Source organism: Stigmatopora argus, chromosome 5, assembly GCF_051989625.1.
Source record: "Stigmatopora argus isolate UIUO_Sarg chromosome 5, RoL_Sarg_1.0, whole genome shotgun sequence".
Taxonomy (NCBI): domain Eukaryota; kingdom Metazoa; phylum Chordata; class Actinopteri; order Syngnathiformes; family Syngnathidae; genus Stigmatopora; species Stigmatopora argus.
In genome coordinates this window covers 4,268,862-4,290,679 of record NC_135391.1, presented here as the reverse complement: position 1 = coordinate 4,290,679, position 21,818 = coordinate 4,268,862, and the positions used below count along the sequence as shown (strand labels likewise).

Sequence of the window (21,818 nt, the reverse complement as noted above, 5' to 3'; positions counted from 1 at the left end):
GTGTCCAAAATATAGTCTGCTAACATTTTAATGTCATGTAATGTAATGTTTTATGACAAATTTCAGGAACTGCGCAATTTTTATCCACCGCTGCTTTAGAGTGAATATTTCGCAACCATTCTAGAAAAATAACATATTTGGGGCATTTTATGACATTACTTTCTACAAGACATTTTTCCAAGAGAGGATTTATTTCATCAAAAAATGAAAAATAAAAAAGAGAGAAAGCTCCCACTTACAGAAATTCTCAAAGGTCGTTGCTGGGGGCTTTGTCGTTTTCATGTGAATGATGGCGGCGTTGGGGGTGCCGTGGTACACAACAAGATAAGACAGTACAGACCAATAAAAAGCAAAAGTAGCTATCTCATTTTTATCACCACGCCATAGGATGTTAAAGACGAGCGAATAAATAAGCGTTATCTGCCATTGAGTTGTTTGGTCACTGATGTTTAAACCTATTTAACCATCGGGAATGTGGAGCTAGCTACAAGGATTTCCTTGTGGTGACCTTGCAAAATCAAATTTACGCACTGTAATTCCAACACAAGTCAACGTTTTTTTTTACGATGGTGCTTTGGGGCTGAGGGGAAAAATAGGAGTCCAAAATTTGGAGATTACATTTGCAGCATTACGAGAAGAATGAAGTCATACATCGTAAGTTACACTACTACAAAAAAAGCCTTAATATTCATCTGCGACCCCTGAGACTGGTCGCCAGTGAGTCGTCGGGCAGAAACAGAGACAGACAACCATTGGTTACTGTCGCACATTTCTTATGATGTTGTTGATGATTTCCCATCACAGAAGGCCACAACAGTCAAGTTTTTTTGTTTCAATCCAATCATTTGGAAAAAAAAGTGCAAAAAGAGCAAAATACATCAACATTTCAGTTAATAATTTTGTTAAGTATTGTAATTAGCTTATTATTTAAATGTATTTTATTTTTGTGGTTCACTGCAACTTAAATTGGTATTTTTATGTTGGCTCATTTGTACTCTTGTATTGGGTCAAAATGAGTTTTTTGATGCAATTATCTGCGTTTGTATTTACGCGTGAATTTGATAAGCACAAATAAGATGGATAATATAATATATTCTTATGACTGTGTGATGTGAATTTTGTGTTTTTCCCAGCGCACAAGTTTAGCTAGTTAAGACCAACCGTATGTATACATGTACATCTGTGTATGTATGTATATGTATATTTATATATATAAATATACATATATGTATGTATAGGTATATATAGAGATATATTTCAGCAACACGCTTATTTATTTATACAGTGGTACCTCTACATACGAGCAGCTCTACCTACGAGATGCTCGAGATACAAGGAAAATTGTGAACAAATAATTCGCTCTAGATACGAGAAAAATTTCAAGATGCGAGAAAGCCAGGTGGCCATGACATGAGAGGCTGTTTATCATTGTAGCGCACTGTCTTTTTTGTCGCATCTCTTTCGTGTATAACAGATATCTACGAGCACTGAACGGTTTCTTTCGCCTACACATGGACCAGAAAACGCGCAATGCGCATGCGCGAGCAAAAAGAGGGCTTTCTGGGTAATGAAGTATACTCGTGCACACAACACCGATAGCCAATGGCACCCTTTCTCAGAATAAAACTTCATTACCCACAATCAATACATGGGTAAGCTCAGCTATTGCATTTCCTGTTATTCTTTCTAAGAAAAGGAGCTCCCGCGATCGTTCTATTTCTCGTTGGCAAGTGGTCGTGCGTTATCCTATTGTGAGGACATTTGTGTGCATCATTTTCGGAATATTTTGAAGGGAATAGTACGACAGCAAACAGCCCATCGATAGCGAACGTGAGGGTGGAGGCGTGGCAAACAGCTAACCCGCAGAACGAAGGTAAAAAAGATTAAAACAAAATTAGACTTCAGTTTTGTGTAAAGTTACATTAAACATATGTTTGAGTGTGTCTGTATATATTAATCCAAGTTCATTTAAATTTGTTTGTTCCGTTATGAGTGCGTTATCGTGGAAAGACATTAGATAGATTAGAATCACCTGCAATTGGCTGGCGACCACCTGAGGGTGTATTTCACTTCCTGCCAACTGTCATCTGGGTGGGATAGGCTCCAGCTCCCCCATGACCCTAATGAGGACAAACGCAGTAAAAAAAAATGGATGGATGAGTTAATTCACAGTGTTTTGATTTTATGAATAAGATTTATATCTTAATTAGTATGCTATGGAGGGGAAAACACATTAGCGTCGGTATTATCGGCTTTGACTTGATTTTTCTTTTAACTGCTACTCCAATGTCCTTCCCCAGCATAAAAAAAAGAGACTCATCATTTTTCTAATCCAATACCAAATGACCTTCCATTTTATAAACATGAAAATAAATGGCATTTGCCGAGGCAGCACTTTAGTGGCGCGCCGAGTAATTAATGTCACATATATAACGTGCCTAATTGACATCTAATATATTAAGTGGAAGGTGCAAGACGGACGGACGGACGATCTTGCGCCATTGCGGCCTTTTTGATTCTCACAAATTCATTGAAGACTAAATATGTTTCTCTGGTAATTCAAATCAATCAAATATATACATTTTTTCTTGGTAGAATTTGTTCAGTTGTTGTTGTTCAGTGTTTTGGCCACAACTGTAAACACAAAGTCACAAAGTTGGAATAATGAGTCTGTCAAAAGCATGCGGGTTGCATGGCAAAAAAAAGTGGACTCAATTCAATGTTAATTTGTTGTTATTATTTTAGCGGGCTGATTTTGCATAGTAAAGCAACTCCACAAAAATGACTGAATTCCTTCAATGACTGAGTTCCCTGATTTATTGATAAAGATTCATCGTTATTGTTACTAAGACAACGAATAGTGTTCTTGAAAACATTGTTTCCATGATGTTGAGGCTTCAGAGCTCCCGAATAGAAATGTTAGCAACAAGGCCAATATTTCTGGTTTTCAGAGCCAATAATAGCTGACATCCAGCTTATTAAGAGCACTTTGCGCTGCATTAAATGTGAGGGAACAAAAGGTTGTTGTTGTTGTTTTTTTATCCATCTGTACTTGAACAGCTCCATTATTTTCGACCATAACTGGTCAAGTTTGCACTTGTAACTCATGTCATCACATTTTCTGAACCGCTTGATCCTCGCAAGGGTCGCGGGGGGTGCTGGAGCCTATCCCCGCTGACCAGTCAATCGCAGGGCTCAAGGTGACAAACAACCATTCACCCTCACACTCATACCTGGGGGCAATTTTGAGTGTCCAATCAGCTTAGCATGCATGTTTTTGGATTGTGCGAGGAAATCGGAGTACCCGGAGAAAACCCACGCAGGCCCGGGGAGAACATGCAAACTCCACATAGGTGGACCGACCTGCATTTGAACCTAGGGCAACGCGCTAACCACTCAACCACCTGATCACCCTGCAATTGTAACTATTTTAAATAAAAACCTTAGACTCTGTCAGCGCGAATTGGACTTTTAAGGTAATTGTTTTTTTATACGAGCCGTACAAGTCAGCTGCGATTATGCGGGAGCTCACCTGCAACTCTAATGACTTGTGATTACCATACAATTAATCAAGCGATCATTATCAGCAGCTTCCTGCTGCAGCCTTTTACAAATATCTTTTCCCCAGAATGTAAGGGTGCAACGCCAGGGTGTCCAAACTGCTACTACTCTTGCCTATTTCCCAGTTTCCCTGCCATTGACGGCGATATACGCCCAATCCAACATGACTGTCCCAGCCATGTTGTTGCCAAATATGTTTTTTTAGAATTTTAGAAACCCCCTTTTTTACTCCAATATCCATTTTTTTTCACAATGCGGGTACCTATGGATTATTTTATTGTTTGTAGCGCTTAACTCATTCACCCCCATTGCCATTTTACCATTTTTCAAGATCAAGAGCACTGCCAGTGACGGCGATTGACGCTCGATCAACGACGACTGTCCCAAAAATAATGAGACGGACGTCTATTGGTGCTGACTAATGAGTTAATACTTAAACATTGAAATGAATACTTTTTAAAAATGAAAGTCATCACTTGCGGTCTCGGATTTTTCAGAATTCGGTGTGTACATGATATAAAACTTCAATTAAAATGACTGAAAGTAGAGTACTTGAACTAATATTAAAAAAACGAAACAATTCATTATTGTTCCATGTGAAATCCCATTGAAAACATTCTACTCAAAATGTTCAAATGTCTATTAAAATCTCATTTTTTCTATGCGGTCATGGCTGATTTGTAGAACAGTGTGATGATAACTTGTTAAGCCATGTGTGATGAAAATTGTGTTTGCTCAAGTTAATAGACGTTTTAAATATTTGATCTTATTCGTGTGGCTCGCTTTTCTTTCCGGTTCTTTATTTATGAATGCGTTCATCCAAAAGCATTGCATGCAATATGGATTCTGTGGTCCGGGGTGAGCACATTTGACACGGCCCGTCTGCGGAATTCAAGTCCGCGGGGTAACCGAGCGTGCGGCCGGAAACGGAGAACATTTGACTTGGTAACGTGCGATTATCAGCGTATGGCCATGTGCATTTGGACCGTCTCAAAGAAGAAGACGCGCTCGAGGGAATTCATGTGTTCATTTATCACACGACACAGCAAAAGGATCTGCTTGGTCAAGTGCTTTTTTTAACAGCGCGAAGGAGAACACTTTAGAAAAAGAAAACTAGGATTTTGGTCTATAACGCTTGCAAAGAAAAGAAAAGTTGGCATTTTTAATGCATCTCGTTTATAAAACGATTCAGGGTACAGAACTTGTTTGGAATTTTTAACTTTTTTCATGCATTGTGATTTTTTTTTTTAATCCAAAAGGGAACATTTTAAATATTTTTGTTTTTAAATCATTTCTTTTTCATGCAATCAAAAGCTGTTTATATTTTAGGAAATATATTTTCTTTTCTTTTTTTAAATGTGAAATATTCAGTATCATTGGTGGATTTTTAGATTTTCAGAAATCGAAATATTACATTTTGGGATGAAAAAAATATGTATTTTTAAAGAGGAAAAACTGTAAAATGATCATAAAACACAAAGTCACACAGATGATTTAATTTGGCGAGCCTCACAAAATGACGTGACGGGCCGGATCTGTCACTTTCACAAAAAGACTGACTGGGATCATATTTTTGAAGAAAAAAAAAAGGATTGCAGTCAATTACAAAGTTCCCACTTTAAGCGCAGATTGTCACTCATAGCGACAGCAGCACTTGTTCGCAATATTTGCGCAGCCTTTTGGGACGTGCTCGACAGCCTTCGTCTTGTTCCCGTTCCTTTTCTATCTTGCGTCTAATGATGCTTGTGAGAAATGCACCACGACCCAACTTCCAAAAAAACAACACACGTCACCGTAGTGAGTGATGCATAATACAATAAAATCCAAATGCAAATACGCAAGCCCCAGAGGGAAAGTATGACTCAAAATTTCTCAAGACGAGGACGATAACAATGAACACGATCATGGAAGAGCATCTGAAGAACATTTTTTTGGAATGCGCCTTCAAGTGAATTTTCTTTTGTTTTTGAATATTGATTTTACGACTAAAATTGCTGAAACAAAAGGGCAGCGTGAATTGTAAAGTGGAAAATGAGCCGTTTTAATGGGCCGTTTCTGTTATAAAATCATCACACATAACACGAGAGCAGATGTGAAAGTGAACTCTGAACTCACTGGAATTAACGCTTTTTAAAAAGTCCCACTCTCACGTCACTAAATTTTACAGCACTTCGGCTATAAAAAATAAAATGCAAGAAAAATGAAAATGCATATAGTTATTGTATTTGGAAATTTGAAAATGACTGGAAAACATGATTGAAAATTGTAACCCAAAAGAAAAAACAGCAATGTGGAACGCAATTATGTCCCAATTAAGAATGAAAAACGTTTCCCCAAATGTGACCTTGTTTATAAATGAGAATATTTGAAGCGTGGAACAAACAATTATTCTATTATTCCAACTATATAATAGCCGGGGAGCTTTATTAACTCTATAGAGAGCACTCGTTTAACTCAATATCATTTTTTCTGCTTACATTGTTTTTAATTTCTTCATTACCGTATTTTCACGACTATATGGCGCATCGTATTTTAAGCCGCAGTGTCAGTAACAAGTGCTATTTCTGTATTTGACACACACAAAGGACGCACCGTTTTTAAAGACGCAGCCAGGCATGGCAAAACATACACCAGCTTAAACATGCACTCTACAACCACACGGTAAAAACACGTTTTTAAAAAGGCAATGGAAGCAAAACTGACTTCGGTTGTACTTTATTTAGCCATTTTACAATGTACTCACGTCATCATCACCCACAAATCCATCAAAGTCTTCATTTTCTGTGTCCGAATTGAACAATTCTCCAAATGAGTCATGGAAAACGCTGAGTTTGATACGTTCGTCCAGGCGGCCACAATCCATTCGCAAATAGTAGCTAGCTAGTAGCTAGCGTAACTATCCCAACGCTGTCTTCCATGCTTCGTAAAGCTGTGTTGATGTCGATGTCCAGGCCACAATCCATCCGCAAATAGTAGCTAGCTAGTAGCTAGCGTAACTATTCCAACGCTCCCTTCCATGCTTCGTAACGCTGTGTTGATGTCGATGTCCAGGCCACAAACCATTGGGTGTATTGACAAAAGAACTATATATCCCAGCAGTCACTGTGCAGTAAGTTTTCTACGGGGAAAATAGTAGAGTCGGGGGCTGCTTGCCGTAGTTGTGAGAGCTGTAGAGGATGGTGTACCCTATCGACTGATTTATTTTATGGCTAAGCTTGTTCAAGTTTGCGGAAAGATGTTTAGATGTGTTCCTTTTTGGCCTCCTTTATACATTTTCCAAGTATCAGATCGGCACTCGGGATCAGTAGAGCTTCAAAATCAAGTGGCTCATACATATGTGACTGTAACATCCCTAAAGAATACAGTTGGAAAAGGTGTTTAGAGGAGGAACAGATGGGATCTGTTATGATAGGGCCAGACGAACTGAAAAGGAACAATTCTGATCTCATGACTTAGGTGTCCAATTCACTTTGGTTGGCGGACCACATTCATGCCAACTGGATCTCCTTTGGGCCGACCAGTATATTTTGGTCCGAAAAAGTTAACTTACTTGCCACCATTGACGGCAATAGACCTCCTCTGACAGATCTCCACAAAAATGACAGTGGAATATAGCAAACACGTTGGTTTGGAATTCAATAGGCAAAAAGCAAATATTTTCACGTTGGGATTGATTTTTCTTTTCAGAACAAATACATAGCCGCTGGCCTCAGCGAAACACCCTAGCCTGACCCCTGGTTGTCGTGGTAACCAAGATGTATTCTATATCTTCTCCCCATTCCACAACGGCAAACCAAGCAGAAGCTCATTTGCTTGTTAAAGAGCAAGCGACACCTGTGAAGCGTCCACAGTTCCTCCCGCCTTGGATTTCTCGCAGTATCGCAATTAGATCGTTCACATTTCCCCCAATGGTCAGATAGGATGGCCATCATTTATTAAAAACTTAATTTAAGGGGGGAAATAAATATATATAGAGCTATTTAAACTCTGTGCTGTAACGTCGCTGTTATAATAACAAGAACCTTATTCAAGAATTCCGAGAATTACCGCGTGAATTGAATTGAATGCGTTTATTGTCATTGTTATTTTGTACAATGTGATTTAAAGTTTCACCTTGAAATGCACTAGAAAGATGTTTTTTTTCATTCATCATTCATTTTTTCATTGTCACTCAATCATTGACATATACAAAGCAAATCCGGATCATAGACTTTTTTCCTCGAACATTGATAACTGTTTTTTATTTTTTCATTTTTAAAGGGCAACTATTTCACACTCAAAGAGTCAAACAAACCTCAGTCATGCGTCAGATCACAGGAGTGTTCAGCATTTGATTTTTTTCTTTGTGTCAATGTATAATGTAAGAGCACACCTGTGATCAAACAGAATTGGGGGGGCATACTATTGGGTAAAAAATATGGCTACAAAAGAAACAATGACAGACAATCATAAAAGAAAAACATTGTTTTGGATCTGTTCCTTGTAATTTCCTTTTATAAACAGTCTTCATCATGCCACTCCGTCAGCAGGGCTTAAAATATTCACTTTGTATGGACTCTCTCACCGTGTGCCAAACTTGACTTAGTTTGTCATGAGAAACACAATTTATCGGATTATAGGAGTCCGTCATATATTGCTGGGGGCTACGTGTGGGTGTGCGCTTGGAAAACGAGGCGCGGGGGGAAAAAACGTGGATACGCGACGCGTTCCCAAGTCGTTTTCTGCTTCCCAATTTCACGATTCAATCCAACCATATTTCAAACGCCAGTTTTCACAAAACAAAATCATACCCGCACTTCATATCCCGATGGAGGATTTTTCGTCCTAAAAACGTTCTGGCTGCTTATCCAGTTTACCCACTGGAGGAGAGGCTTTTGCAGGGAAACCGTCACCGAGCCATTCGGCGTCCCTGCCGCCTATTCAATTGAAATAATAACGCGATGCGCCTTTCACGCGACTCCGCCAAGGTAGTGTGGGTGTTGCACTTTCCTGCTGATGATAACAACAACATTCCAGGAATCCTTGAATGTGCTTAATGATTAGAAATTCTCCTTGAGACATTTTAGCAGTCTAGCTTAAAATAAAAGGCGCTCAAAGCCTGCCAGTAATCCATCTGGTTTGAAAAAGCCACCAAATGACAAATGACAATATAATGACCATCATGTTTGTGTTGACAAATGAATATTTGATTTTAAAATGTAGTTTATGATCTTGTCAGATCTTGTGGATTCTTTCTATGGTGCTTAGAGAACTCCATACTATACTAAAATTTACTACTACTATTGGTATCGTTAACGATACGCCACTAAATGACATCATCGGTATTGGGGAGTACTAAAAGCAATTACGTGCCGATGCTGTGCAGTATTTTTGTTGTTGTCAATAAGTTCCCAAAGGTTAGCAGCGCCTACTCTCGGACATCGGCTTTGTCATCATCATTGACTCGACAAAAGCCTAATTGGGTATGATGACAATTAGCCTTTTGTCGAGTCAATGATGATGACAAAGCCTATGTTCGATTATTATTATTATTACTCAAGACGAACGCTAGCTACACACTCTACCGTAAATTAAAATAAAAAATAAAAAAGGGGTACCTGTTGCCTACTCAAGACCATGATAGATGTCCAGTTGTGTGCTATCCAATTATGCTATTGCTGTCAATTTAAATGAATTCATCAGGCCGTCAGTGTGCGTCCAATCCATTTGAAGTGGGAGGCTACGGCAGCGAATGAATGTTTGCTCCTTCACACTGTGGTAGTTATTTGTGTTAGTGAGTTGTAGCGGTCTTAGTGTTAAAACTGGTTTCAGTGTCCATACAGGGATGCCAGGCCTGAATTCAAGTCCTAATTGCAGAACTTTGCGGCAGACCTCTCATGTGTATTTCTTCCCTTGGGTGGTTAACTGTATTTTGTATTCGCAAAAACGTCAAAATGCCCTGGGGAATCTTTTCTGCATTTAGTGAACATGCACCCCGGCCTACTGCAGTCTCATCATACCACGAAAAGAAGGCATCCACTCACCTCTTTCTCTGACATCGACACACTATGAGTCATGCCATGGTGCTATTTCAGGACGCCTCCTGGCAAATTCAGCCTCTTTGTCACTTCTCCCCTTCTTGTGTTGGTCATTTATTTGCCTGCTGTTAGCAACATCTTTCCTCCTTTTAATGATCTCAATATTTTTGCAGCTGTAAAACCTGCGAGGATGAACATGAAAACCAGTTAAAAAACTGCGAGACCAGACTTTGACTAGTGGCTTGAAAAAGACGGTGTCAGATTTCACTGAAAACGTCATTTTGTTGATAATTAGTCAAAGGATATGTTTACACCACAACTTAATTACACATTTTCTGACGTATAACTGATATTTTCCCACAGTACGAACAGTGCAATACCAATACTTCTAAATCTGACGTGTTCTTTTTTTTACATAAATGTGGGTATAAATCAGCTTGTGCAGTGATGCTGAATCAATTAAATGAGCTATTTAATTAGACAAATTCTTAGAATTTTGAAGATTTGTTGTAATTGCTATAGCGTTATGATGGTTTGTTTTGAAAGTGTTGTATTTAGTTTGAATTATTTGGCTAAATACATCATTTTGCTCATAGTTATAAATGTGTTTGTGTTACAGCTTCACACACAAAAAAAACGAATGTGGAAAAAGTGAAGGAAGTCAAAAGTTCCAAGACTCACAAATTGTCTTCTTGTCTGTCTAGCTGAATAGGGTCAAATTCAGTGAGGACAAAACAGGCGTATGACTAATGGGATAACTTATGAACTGTGGCTGCCTGAGTTCACCCAAAAGTTGCAAAAATCCAAATACGTAGTTGTTCTTCACCACATTTCCAATGTTTTCAGGAAATATTCTAAACCGCCTCACCTTTTAGCCTCGGGTATTTAAATTTAGTTTTCAATACATTTATTGCTCTTGTGAAATAAAAAAGCAATTTTCTCCAATTTGAAAAAAACGGGTATTTTATTTTATATTTCACATTTAATGCTCTTTTGAAAGTGTGATCCTTCGCCAATGCAAGTCAAAACAAAAGTTATTGCAAGCATAAATGTTGGGGTTATTCCGGGATGTTATTATATATGTGCATATTAGTCATTATATGGTATATGAGCTTGATTTCAATTTGGGACCGAGCAAGCTCGAGGTCACTCTACATGGCAGCTGGCTCCGAGGACATTTAATTGTTTCAGGACTATTGACCTGACAGGTCACCATGTTCCGGGCCGAGGACTGTTGATCTGAGTTCGCAATGAAGCTCTGTGAAGGACTCTTAAATTGCTTTGACTTGGATTCCGGCAGATGGCGATAATCGAATCAACTTCCGAAAATACTCGCATATTGTTTAAAAATACTGTCGCTCGGTTTACCTTATATGAAATTATTATGCTTACTTGTGCAAATTCTTACGCAGGTGTTTTTGGTTTCCGACCTGATAGGCAATTGTTGTTGCAGTTGTTTTTTGACCTTAATTGTTTTATTCAGTTAGCTAATGCAATTGTTTGAATAGGCCCCGAGGACATTTAATTGTTTTGAGGACTATTGACCTGACAGATCACCGAGTCCCGGGCCGAGGACTGTTGATCTGAGTTCCCAATGAAGATCTGTAAAGGACTCTTAAATTGCTTTGACTTGGATTCCGGCAGATGGCAATAATCGAATCAACTTCCGAAAATACTCGCAGATTGTTTAAAAATACTGTCGCTCGGTATGAAATTATTATGCTTACTTGTGCAAATTCTTACGCAGTTGTTTTGGTTTCCGATCCGCTCGGGTCACCTTGTATACTTACTTGTGCAAATTCTTGTTTCTCTGTTTGACCTTTCCTACAATGACACCATAAATGTAGATTCGCCCAACCAGTCAAAACGGATTGGATATCTAACGCCGTCAATTCGCCCTCAAGTTAACTTTTTATAGCCCAAAATAAACTGGATGCTATTTAGTTGGCCCGCCAAGCAAACGGAATTTGACACCCCCGATGTAGATGGCCCTCTCACGCCATGTCTGGACGCAGTTTATCCGGTCCCGTGGCGGGGCCTTCAGACCGTCTGTTCACGCGGTTGCCAGGTCGCCGTCATCCAGCGAGATAATTAACCACCTGCTGATGAAGCAGCCATCCAGTATAAGATTACACTCCTCTTGACATTTGCAGAATCACTCACGGACATATAAAAGGACAGATTTATCGACGGAACCCCCCCACCCGTGAACGGCGCCGCGATGGGGCGGCAACGCCGGAGAAGCGGCTGCGACTCCCGATGCACTGATCGCGCTTCCCACTGAGCGTTACTAATTTGTTCATCTCCTTAATGAACATTATTGCCAGAATCACATTAACCCGGCACTCCGCCGTCTTAATGACTAGCGCCATGCTCGCTGCTCGCGTTCCCTCGTGCCGCTCCCTCCGATGCGATCGATAAGTTCAATTTAGTCTTTTCATTTTAGCCTCATCAGCCCCGGTGCGTCGGAACCTGTAGTTGCAAGCTGATTATGTACACCGCAGTGGCGATTCATTGAAAGCTTCTGTAAATCATTCACGGGTGATAAGAAGTTGAGGCTGGATGATAAATCAAACAATAAAACGCGTCGTATCCGATAGCCAGGAAATGGATTAAGTTGATGGGGAAAGTGCTCTTTTGTCCACCCAATTTGAATAAAGCTATCGCAGAATTAAAATCATATCACAGGGTGATCTCAACGAAGGAAAATTAAAAAAATCGGTTGTGCATCAACAAAATAAGGAGCAAACAAACTCTGTAAACAATGTATTTTACCTAAATAATCTTAAACAGCGAATATCGTTGGTCACGCAATGCGATAAATGGAGATATTTTAGGAGTGATTTGTTGGATCAGATTGTGCAGTGATGCTGAATCAATTAAATTAGTTATTAAATTAGACAAATTCTTAGAATTTTGAAGATTCGTTGTAATTGCTATAGCGTTGTGATGGTTTGTTTTGAAAGTGTTTATTATATAGTATTTAGTTTGAATTATTTGGCTGAATACATCATTTTGCTCATAGTTATACATGCGTTTGTGTTACAGCTTCACAAAAACAACAAATGTGGAAAAAGTGTCAACCCAATTTCAATAAAGCTATTGCAGAATTAAAATCATATCACAGAAGCAAAAGAGGAAAAAAAAATCGGTTGGGCATCACCAAAATATGGAGCAAACAATGTATTTTACCTAAATAATCGTAAACAGCAAATATAGTTGGTCACCTAATGCGATAAATGGAGATATTTTAGTTGTGATTTGTTGGACAGTTTTGACTGCAAGATTTCTTTCACTACTGTCAATCTACATGTAGAAATATTATAAAATATGCTGTAAATCTCTAAATTTTTGCATGATTCGTGATCGTTTTGTTACGTTATCATAAACTGCCGTAGCAAAAAAATCCTGTTTCACTGCCAATGTTCGATCGCTGCCAAAGCCCACAGCAACATTGGATTGGACACTAATGAGCCTATACATAAAAATGTAAACCAACACATTATTTTTTTAAATTGCCTGATTTTAATCTCCTGAAAATGATGGTATCGATTGTAATTTCCGATCCTCAAAACAAGCGACTTCCTCGAGTATAGGGAAAAGGAAGGCTTCATTTCCCATATGAGCGCCACAGCTATTGCAGAACTCGGCACTAAACTCGCACACTTCATCAGCCACGACAGCGCGCGTTCATATCAAGGTGTGTCAGGAGGGTGTGCTGGGAAATGTAGCTATTAAATGTTTACACGTGTCGGCTTGAAAAATTTCTACCTCCAGTCTAAAAGTGAGAAAAATATTGTCTACAGAAATCTTTTTTTTATGTGCCAGCTTCCGTAAAAAAAACGAGAACTTGGCCATAAACGCAGCCGTTCAAATCAGGGCACGTGATCGGCGGGAGAACTTGCGCGGCAACATAGTTGCCGTGGCAGGCAATTACTCATCAACGTCTTCACCCACTGCTCAGAATACATTTATAGACAAGAAACATCGACAGACGACAAATTAAAGTCGTTTGCCGTGCTGCTTTCTGACGGACGGCTTCCATTGGCGCTCATAATTACGCACTCGCTGTCTTTTAGGGCCCAAAAACATAAAAGCTCCCATGGAGGTTAAGTTCTGCAACGTTTGTGGGCGTGGCCGAGAGCTGCCCTATGGACAGAGAAGGTGTGGCCATAGTTATTTCAGTGGAGTTTCCTCTGACAGCTAAATCAGCACAATTCACCTGTGGTGAACTACTGGCAAGTTGTACTAAAGCGCCCTTGATTTTGGACTATTTTCTGTCTCGCAAGGTATGTTCCTACTCATTTTTGTTTGTTTACTTTGGGCATCGGCTGAAGCAAACGACCCAATATACGTTGTGTATGTTTACCTAAGAGGCAGTTTGTCTTACCTGTGTTTGATTAGCATTGCTATTCAGGTTTATTCTGGTGAATGTGGCAGGAAGCAGGTAAAATAAGGATTCTGAAAGCACAAGGTGAACATTAAATGTTTCATTGATGTCTCTTTAGAGAGCCTGGTGATGAGAAAACATGAAATGAGTGACACATCAACTGCACAAAAAGAAATAAATAAATAATGATCATAAGCTAACTGAAGATTTTTTTCCCACTCAGGTTTCATGATGGAATCTGCGTTGTTGCTGAAAGTGACTGCTTTTTTTCTGCTAACAGTTCATCTAAAGACAGGTGAGTCAGATAATTCTCATCTCAAACTCCTGAGGCGATTCTATTTATACAACTCATTCATTTTCAAACAATAACAATCTAAATTGGGGCGCTGTGAAAGATAGGAAATGACAATCATAATAGCTGCTTAATTCACGCGATAGCTGATCTAAAAAGTCAAGGTAACCTGTACTGCGTGTGTACGTAAATTATTATGTTCTATAACAACAACATAACGTATTTACTCGCACATAAGCCGCATTTGACTGAATCAAGGGTACGGCTTATATGCGCATAAAAAGACAATATGCACAAAACTGCAAGGTGACAAAGACGAAACGCCATAACCCAAGACAATGCAGTCGATACGGTAATTTATTTAAAAATACAGAAAAAAATCAACAGATAAAACGCTAAACAAAATTTATTTTGACGTCTATGAATGAAATTCAAGAAAAAAAAAACCATATTCTTGCATAAAACGTGAAAAAACTCACTTGTACCTGTCACTACTTGCTCAGGGCACCGCCATCTTACCTAGTTAAACGTGCTCAAATTGTGAATCAGGGGGCAGCTTATACGCGAGAAATGGTAAAATTCAACAATTTTTAGGCCATTTTAAAGGTGCGGCTTATACGCGAGAAATGGTAAAATTCAACAATTTTCAGGCAATTTTAAGGGTGCGGCTTATACGCGAGAAATGGTAAAATTCAACAATTTTAAGGCAATTTTAAGGGTGCGGCTTATACGCGAGAAATTGTAAAATTCAACCATTTTAAGGCCGTTTTAAGGGTGCGGCTTATACACGTGTAAATACGGTAACATCTCCCTCCCAGTCTAAATGGATTGGACGTCTAGCGCCTTCAATGGTGACAAGAAAATGAACTTTTAGGGTAAAAAATAAACGAGTCTAGATTGAGTTGGCATGCCAAGCAAAGTGACTTTGACACCCCTGATCTCATGAATGAGTGACTGTACTTTGTGGTGCCTGCGGAGTGTTTGCCAGGTGAATTAAAAGCCAAGCTTGTCAACAAACATTCCAGCTGACTGGATTTATCAGCATTCTCCATTAAGATTTTGTACCCAAGGTCGAAACATCGAAACATGAAAATGGGGGCTAAGATGGATGACAACATTACGAGTTAAAACGTGGCCAGCTAAATTAAGAAAATAATCTTTTCAGATAATATATTGAACTTCTGTTCGGAAATTACGAATATTTCTGATACATTTACTTCCCCTCGCCCTTTAAAAATAAGAATTACTCCAGAATAACTGTCTGTTCTTGTTCCCTTTGTCAACTAGGATGAAGTTTATTTACTGATAAAATAAATTGAAAAACAAAGTCAACGGGGCTCTCCATCCTTTTTTTGTTGTGTTTTTCTCAACCGTTCGCTGAATGAACTCTTGTTATTAATGATAATGGTAACCAACAACAAATCTAACGGTGGCGGCATATACATTTCAACTGAAGAGAAATACTTATGTTAGCACTCGAAAATGCAGTAGATAACGGCTGACTGGTGAACAAAGCTTGGATTACATTTTTTTTTCAAAGAGAAATTAATTCAAAGGCACTGATATCTTCTTATTTGTAAATTCCTAGTCATCAAAGGAACAGGGCAAATGGACTTTTTTGTCATTTGCCAATGACGCTTCACCTCTAAAATCCTAAAGACTTCTTAAATAGTCATATTGTCAATTTCAAGAATGTTTATTTTCATTTGGGTTGTGAATATAGCACTTATCCTCATTGTATTATGATTTTTTAAAACCCCTTATATCGCTGTCAATGGCATCCAATGAAAAAAGTACAATTTTATTGTGTTATTTCTGACCGTAACTCGAGTTTTATTCAATTGAATTTCATTGATTTAGATTTATTAACATTGCATTCCATTATACATTTTTCAAAATAACACAAAAAATAAAATTAAGAATAATCATTTAAAACTAACCCAATTTGCACTATAATGTCAACAAACGCCAAACATTGATGCATATTTGTCAATTTTAAGTACATACTTACATTAAGATGAGGACGAGGTGCCGTGACTCATAAGCTTCCGGACTTCATATTTAAACCTGCGTGAAAAAAATGTGATTAAACAGTAAACATTTACTCATTTTCGGAACCGCTTATCCTCACAAGGATCGCAGGGGGTGCTGGAGCCTATCCCAGCCGAATTGGGGCACCAGGCAGGGAACACTTTGAATCGGTGGCCAGCCAATCGCAGGGCACAGGGTGACAAAGGACAACCAATCATAGCTAGGGGCAATTGAGAATATTCAACCAATTTGTTACTGCTAGTTGGTGAAAGTACTTTTGACAGTCTACAAAAAAATCTATAAATTCTGGTACTTGACAAGTATATTCTGAGTTTTTGAAACATATTTGAGCACACAGACGTGACAGAGGCAATGCAAGTGACGTCTTCGGGACCGCAAACCATCCAGAAGGCCCAGGGTGAAAACGTCTTGCTCAGTTGCACATACACTCCGGGACCCCAAGACGTCGGCGAGCTGGACATCGAGTGGTCCAACCTCAGCCCAGACATGACGCAGAAAGACAAACTGGTAGGCTTCTACGAACAAAGACAGGAATGTTTCAGTCTTGGCGAACACGAGACGTCATACCTCAGCGAGTCGTAAAACCGGCTCCGCTCTCATTCCTCAATGCTTGTTTCCCAGATCATCGCCTTCACGGAAGGACGTATACACAACTACGACTCCTCCCTCGCCAGTAGAATAAGCTTCGTGGGAGACCCTAAGCGAGGAGACGCGTCCATATCGATGTCCAACTTGAGGCGGTCCGACACGGCGACCTATCAGTGCAAAGTCAAAAAGTCGCCAGGCGTCGACATGCGAAAAGTAACCTTGGTCGTGATGGGTGAGGACGAATCGTCAACCGGTTTCGCCGGTTGACTCCCACTCGACATGGTGGAATGCCGTCCAAAAGTTGGCGCCACCGCCCTCTGGTTTTCGCTTTCTAACGACACGTGATTTGATTTTCATCAGTTCCCCCATCGGTGCCAAAATGTTGGGCGGACGGCAAGGAGGAGAAAGGCAGTCCGGTCACGCTCCGCTGCGAGTCTTCCCAGGGATCGTCTCCGATGACGTACACATGGAGACGAGAGAACGCCGGCGCAAATCCGCCCGTGGCCGTCCCGCTGAGTAAGTCCGTCGAGGTTCTCCAGGCGAGATACCACGGTAGTCCCTGAGCGATAATCCCATGTTCCTCTGGAATGTCTCCTATGAAGATTCAGAGAGTGGGGAGTATTTGATCAAGAACCATTCAGACAGCTACGCTGGAAGTTACGTGTGCGAGGCCAAAAACCCTGTTGGCAAAGCTCAGTGTAGATATGCACTGAAGGCCCACAATCGTAAGTAAAGGAGAGCGTCACTCCGACTTTGACTTTCTGAACCTCTCAGGAACCATCTTCCAATTAAAAAAATACTGCCTTTTGGCTAACTCGTGTCCGCAACTTGAAAGCGCCGCAAAATACAAACATGATAAAGATTTCAGGAGTCCGGGGCTGTCGATACGTAAGTGCGCTTCAATTAGGAAGGGAAAAATATTTTGCGCCCGCCGCTGTCTGCCGTGATGATCAAATTCTCTGTGAAGTTGTCGGACAGATGGAAATATTCGGTCAGGTTTCTGTTGAATAATAAAAAAATATAGTCAATTGGGTATAAATGTTCTCAGGCTATAATTTCTCTAACTGACGTCCTAATTTATTGGGCTTCGTGCGGTCTGCTGCCAACTCTTTTTAAACATCATTTGACATCGTGCCATGCAACCCATTTTGAAAGATCTACAAGCAGAGATATGGAAAATGAAATATAAAATAATTGTTTTTAGTGCAGTCGTTTGTTGTTCATTTGACATTAAATTTTTTACAGCTTTTCCGCTCGTTTTTAAACATGATAATTCTGGCAACCACAGCTGCAAGTAATTTATTATAAACAAGGCTTTAGGCCGCCTAGCGGGAGGTCTCAAAATCTCGCTAACTTTGTTCTTGTTTTTCTTAGGAAGGTTACTAACTAAAATAGCTAGTACCGGTACTCCTCTGTTATTCATGGATAGATCAGAATGAAATTTGTTAGGTGTGTATAGTACGTAACCTCAGAACCAATGTTCCCTCTAATTTTTTGTTTGTCTGGGCAGAAAGACAACCTCCCTGAGCACTCTGAATACCGGTGTGAGCTATGGGCACACACCAGTATCACACCTGCCATAAGCAGGTGTATGTCTACTACACATAAATGATTTAGTAATAATAAAATGTAATGATTAATATCTATGAATGGGCGGCCCGGCGGATGAGTGGTTCGCGCGTCGGCCTCACAGCTAAAAAATAAATAAATAAATAATAATAAAAATTGGGATTTGATTTTGTGCGCTCCATATGATTTGCTGTGCGCAGAGAAGATGAGAGTAGTGCGCAATTGCGCAAGCGCGCAGCTTAGAGGGAACATTGCTCAGAACCGTATTTTATTTTACCTATTTTTCATCCCAGGGCTATGTAGTAATTGCTCCCCTGATGCTATTTGAGGACAGATTGCCAGGAAATTTGGGCTGTATATTCTCAATTCAAATAGGATTCTCATGACTGATTAATTACAATAATAAATTGCGGACGTATTGTTGCACGTAGCTTCCGAGTTCCACTAGAGGGAGCCGGGCGGTTTCCATTGAATGTGAATTATTACAAAGATCTCCCGATGCGCCACGAATAATTTGTCTAAATGTCTTCAGCTATGTTAATTGGCCATTCAGGACTCTGAATAAGTGGTTTTGACAAGCATGACGAATGGCATGCTGATAAATGCAAGCGAGAAGCTTCGGCTAAAAGCCCGTCCTACTTTACGACTGTTGGGCCGGCCCGCCTCGAGCTGCTTTGGGTGTCCTCGTTAAATTTACCGACGGACAAAAGCCAGTGGATAAATCCACAGTTATGTCGAAAATTGCCGCACGGGTGTGTTAACCGACTTTAAACGGCACAATCACACGGTGAATGTCGAATCTGTATCGTGTAAGGAAATCAGATGGATATGGTCACTTCAAAAAATGCAGAAAAATTAAAACTGACACGAGTCTTACAAGGGCAAAAAGTTTAGAAAGAACCTGTCGTGTGAACATCGCCTTGAAAGTCATCAAGAAACGTTGCGATTCCCTTGACGTTTTCTCTTCCAGCCGCAAATAAAGTGGGAATCATAGTCGGGGCTGTGATTGGTGCGCTCCTCCTCCTCCTCCTCCTCGCGCTGGCCATCTGTCTCCTGGTCTACTGCTGCTGCCACGGCTTCTTCAAATGCTTGGGAAAAGAGTCTGCAAATGAAATCAGGTATTCCAATAGAAAGCATATCAAAGCCTTCATTCACATCTTCGTATGAGATGAAGAGAGTTGTGTGTTTTGCCAGGGAGGACAGCCCCGCCCCCGAGAGCCGTCCACCGAGCAGGAACTCCAGCTACCGCTCGGTCTTGGGCTACCGTACCCACCAAGGGGTGGCTTATAACTCAGTGGGCAACCGCCTGCCCAGTGTCAATGAGTCTAACGGCAGCAACAGGGGTTCCAAACTGGGCGCCTCCGTGAGGACACCACCACCTCCGCCACTCAAATATGACTCTCGTTTCGGTTACCCGGTGTAACGGCGCTGCACAGAAAGGACTCCTAAAATGAAGAAACTTTTGTTTAGTATTTGGATTGGATTGGATAACTTTATTCATCCCGTATTCGGGAAATTTCATTGTGACAGTAGCAAGAGGGTGATTAGACAGAACAACAAAGCAAAAGCACAAAGTACAAAGCAAATCAAAGTAGATGGGATCATTAAGAATCACCAAATCAAATCATTAAGACAGGAAAGCAGCAAAAACACAAAAACGAGCAAGAGTGGACGGAGCTACAACCACCGGCTGCCACTTGAACGGCGCCATCTTGGTTGCGGTAGCAAAGACGGATACAGACTCAAAAAGGACGATGTAAAGTTGGACAAAAACTGGAACAATACACAGGAAGTCTTCCACAAGATGGGGAACTTCTGCAAACTGTGACCGAGGTAGAGAATATGCAGAGTCACTCTTTCAAGCTTATCCGCACAGTTCCTCCGTAGTCTGGAGCTGAAGACAACAGTAGCAGAGTAGAACCCCTCGACTCCGTTTCCGGCCTAGTAAGCGCCAACAGCTCTTCCATCTTATCCCATGATGGAATGGTTTGTCAGAAGCGTTGCTTCTCACTTTTGTCCAGCTCCAAATTTCCAGCGACATTGAGGTGTTGCTCCCTCTGCTGCGTATTGTAACAGCTAGTCCCATGTGTATGACAGCGTAGGTGTTAGGTTCACCAATAGATACGCTTTAAGATAAGGAAGACATCGGAGGCATATTCTGCTTTATCTTGCAAGAGAGAATCGATCCTGACTCGCCTTCGTCCCAGATCATTCTAAAGAACTGAATGCTCTCCTGCCCATTTAATTGCATTAGAGTCAAAACAATTAAGGTTACCTATTAAAAATACTTAAAGTCAGAAATCAAAACAATTGCAGAAGAATTAAAACAAGCAAGCATCCATTCAAAACACAGGAATCAAAACAATTGCGAGTCTTTTCGAAGGGCGAACGGTATAGCCACCTGCCCCAGAATTCAAGTCAAAACAATTAAGAGTCCTTCCCGGATCTTCGTTGTGAACTTGCGACTGGGTGAGAAGTCGAGGTTTAAAAACAATTTGAACTTGAAGTCCAACTTGATAGAGACCTTTCCCTTTGTTTACCAGGGTTGCAAGCAGATGTACTAAAGTGACCCTTTTCAGTGTCAATAAGCTAAGTTAAACAAAGCATTTCCAATATAAAATAATGTATAAACCTAAAGAAAGCGAAGCAGATATATAATAAACCCAACAGTAGGCATGGCTGAATGGTTCCAAAAAAGAAGTAGCAGAAAGAAGCCAGGCTAACAGAACAAGGGAAGTTGTAAAAACATTAAAGTAAAAAGTATAACGTACAAAGTAAAGTAAAAAGGAATGTATTAAGAAATATTAAAATGTAATTAAAAAAGATAGAAGGGCTTTAAAGCACGAAAAACATGAGTGGACAGAGCTACTGCCACTGGCTGCCGCGTGAACGGCGCCAGACATGACTCCAGCTAACTTCATGTTCTACGCTACGCACTGTCTATGTTGTGCATTATTGTCGGTGTGGAAAACATGTTAATATTAAGCGCCATTGATTTGTGCCAGTTGTAAATAACAGATGGTTTATATTGTTATCAGATATTATTACACCTTTGTCCTATAGCTGTAAGTCCAATATACTTTGAATTAAAAAAAAACTAGAGAGGGCGATGGACCAGGAGTGTACTAGATTTTTTTTGGTTTCCAAATGTATTCACTGTCAATTCCAAATGAGGTGTAATATTTCACTTACCGTCCCCCGAACAGCCCATTTGAAACAAGCGCAATCAGGAGTAATGCATTAGCATGCAGATAACATTCAGTCATAAACAAATTACCGTCCAGAAATCTGACCAAGTTCATAAACAAGAACAGACGGCAGCTTTTTCCCTGGCCTTGTATATTTGCCT

At 40.1% G+C, this 21,818-nt stretch overlaps 1 protein-coding gene and 1 long non-coding RNA gene across 2 annotated transcripts; one reads left to right on the top strand and one right to left on the bottom strand.

Annotated features, from left to right (window-relative positions):
- Nucleotides 1–2,030: 2,030 nt before the first annotated feature.
- On the bottom strand, nt 2,031–17,719 carry LOC144074926 (uncharacterized). The gene is made up of 5 exons (XR_013300419.1): nt 16,652–17,719; nt 16,272–16,327; nt 13,969–14,039; nt 9,585–9,760; nt 2,031–2,120 (listed from the first exon to the last, which is right to left on the bottom strand). It is a non-coding gene; the product is annotated as an uncharacterized LOC144074926 (long non-coding RNA).
- vsig8b (V-set and immunoglobulin domain containing 8b) lies at nt 13,754–20,471 on the top strand. The gene is made up of 8 exons (XM_077601618.1): nt 13,754–13,867; nt 14,192–14,263; nt 16,650–16,819; nt 16,934–17,132; nt 17,261–17,416; nt 17,503–17,625; nt 19,440–19,587; nt 19,664–20,471. The coding sequence occupies exons 2-8, from the start codon at nt 14,197–14,199 to the stop codon at nt 19,890–19,892; spliced, it is 1,092 nt and encodes a 363-aa protein (XP_077457744.1). The 5' UTR covers nt 13,754–13,867; nt 14,192–14,196; the 3' UTR covers nt 19,893–20,471.
- Nucleotides 20,472–21,818: the final 1,347 nt, after the last annotated feature.

What these genes read in the sequence shown, in the direction of transcription:
- vsig8b (XM_077601618.1), top strand. Translation starts at nt 14,197, where the DNA reads ATGATGGAATCTGCGTTGTTGCTGAAAGTGACTGCTTTTTTTCTGCTA. An exon ending in GCCCGTGGCCGTCCCGCTGA is followed by an intron (nt 17,417 to 17,502) that starts GTAAGTCCGTCG and finishes TCTCCTATGAAG; the next exon opens with ATTCAGAGAGTGGGGAGTAT. An exon ending in TGCACTGAAGGCCCACAATC is followed by an intron (nt 17,626 to 19,439) that starts GTAAGTAAAGGA and finishes TTTCTCTTCCAG; the next exon opens with CCGCAAATAAAGTGGGAATC.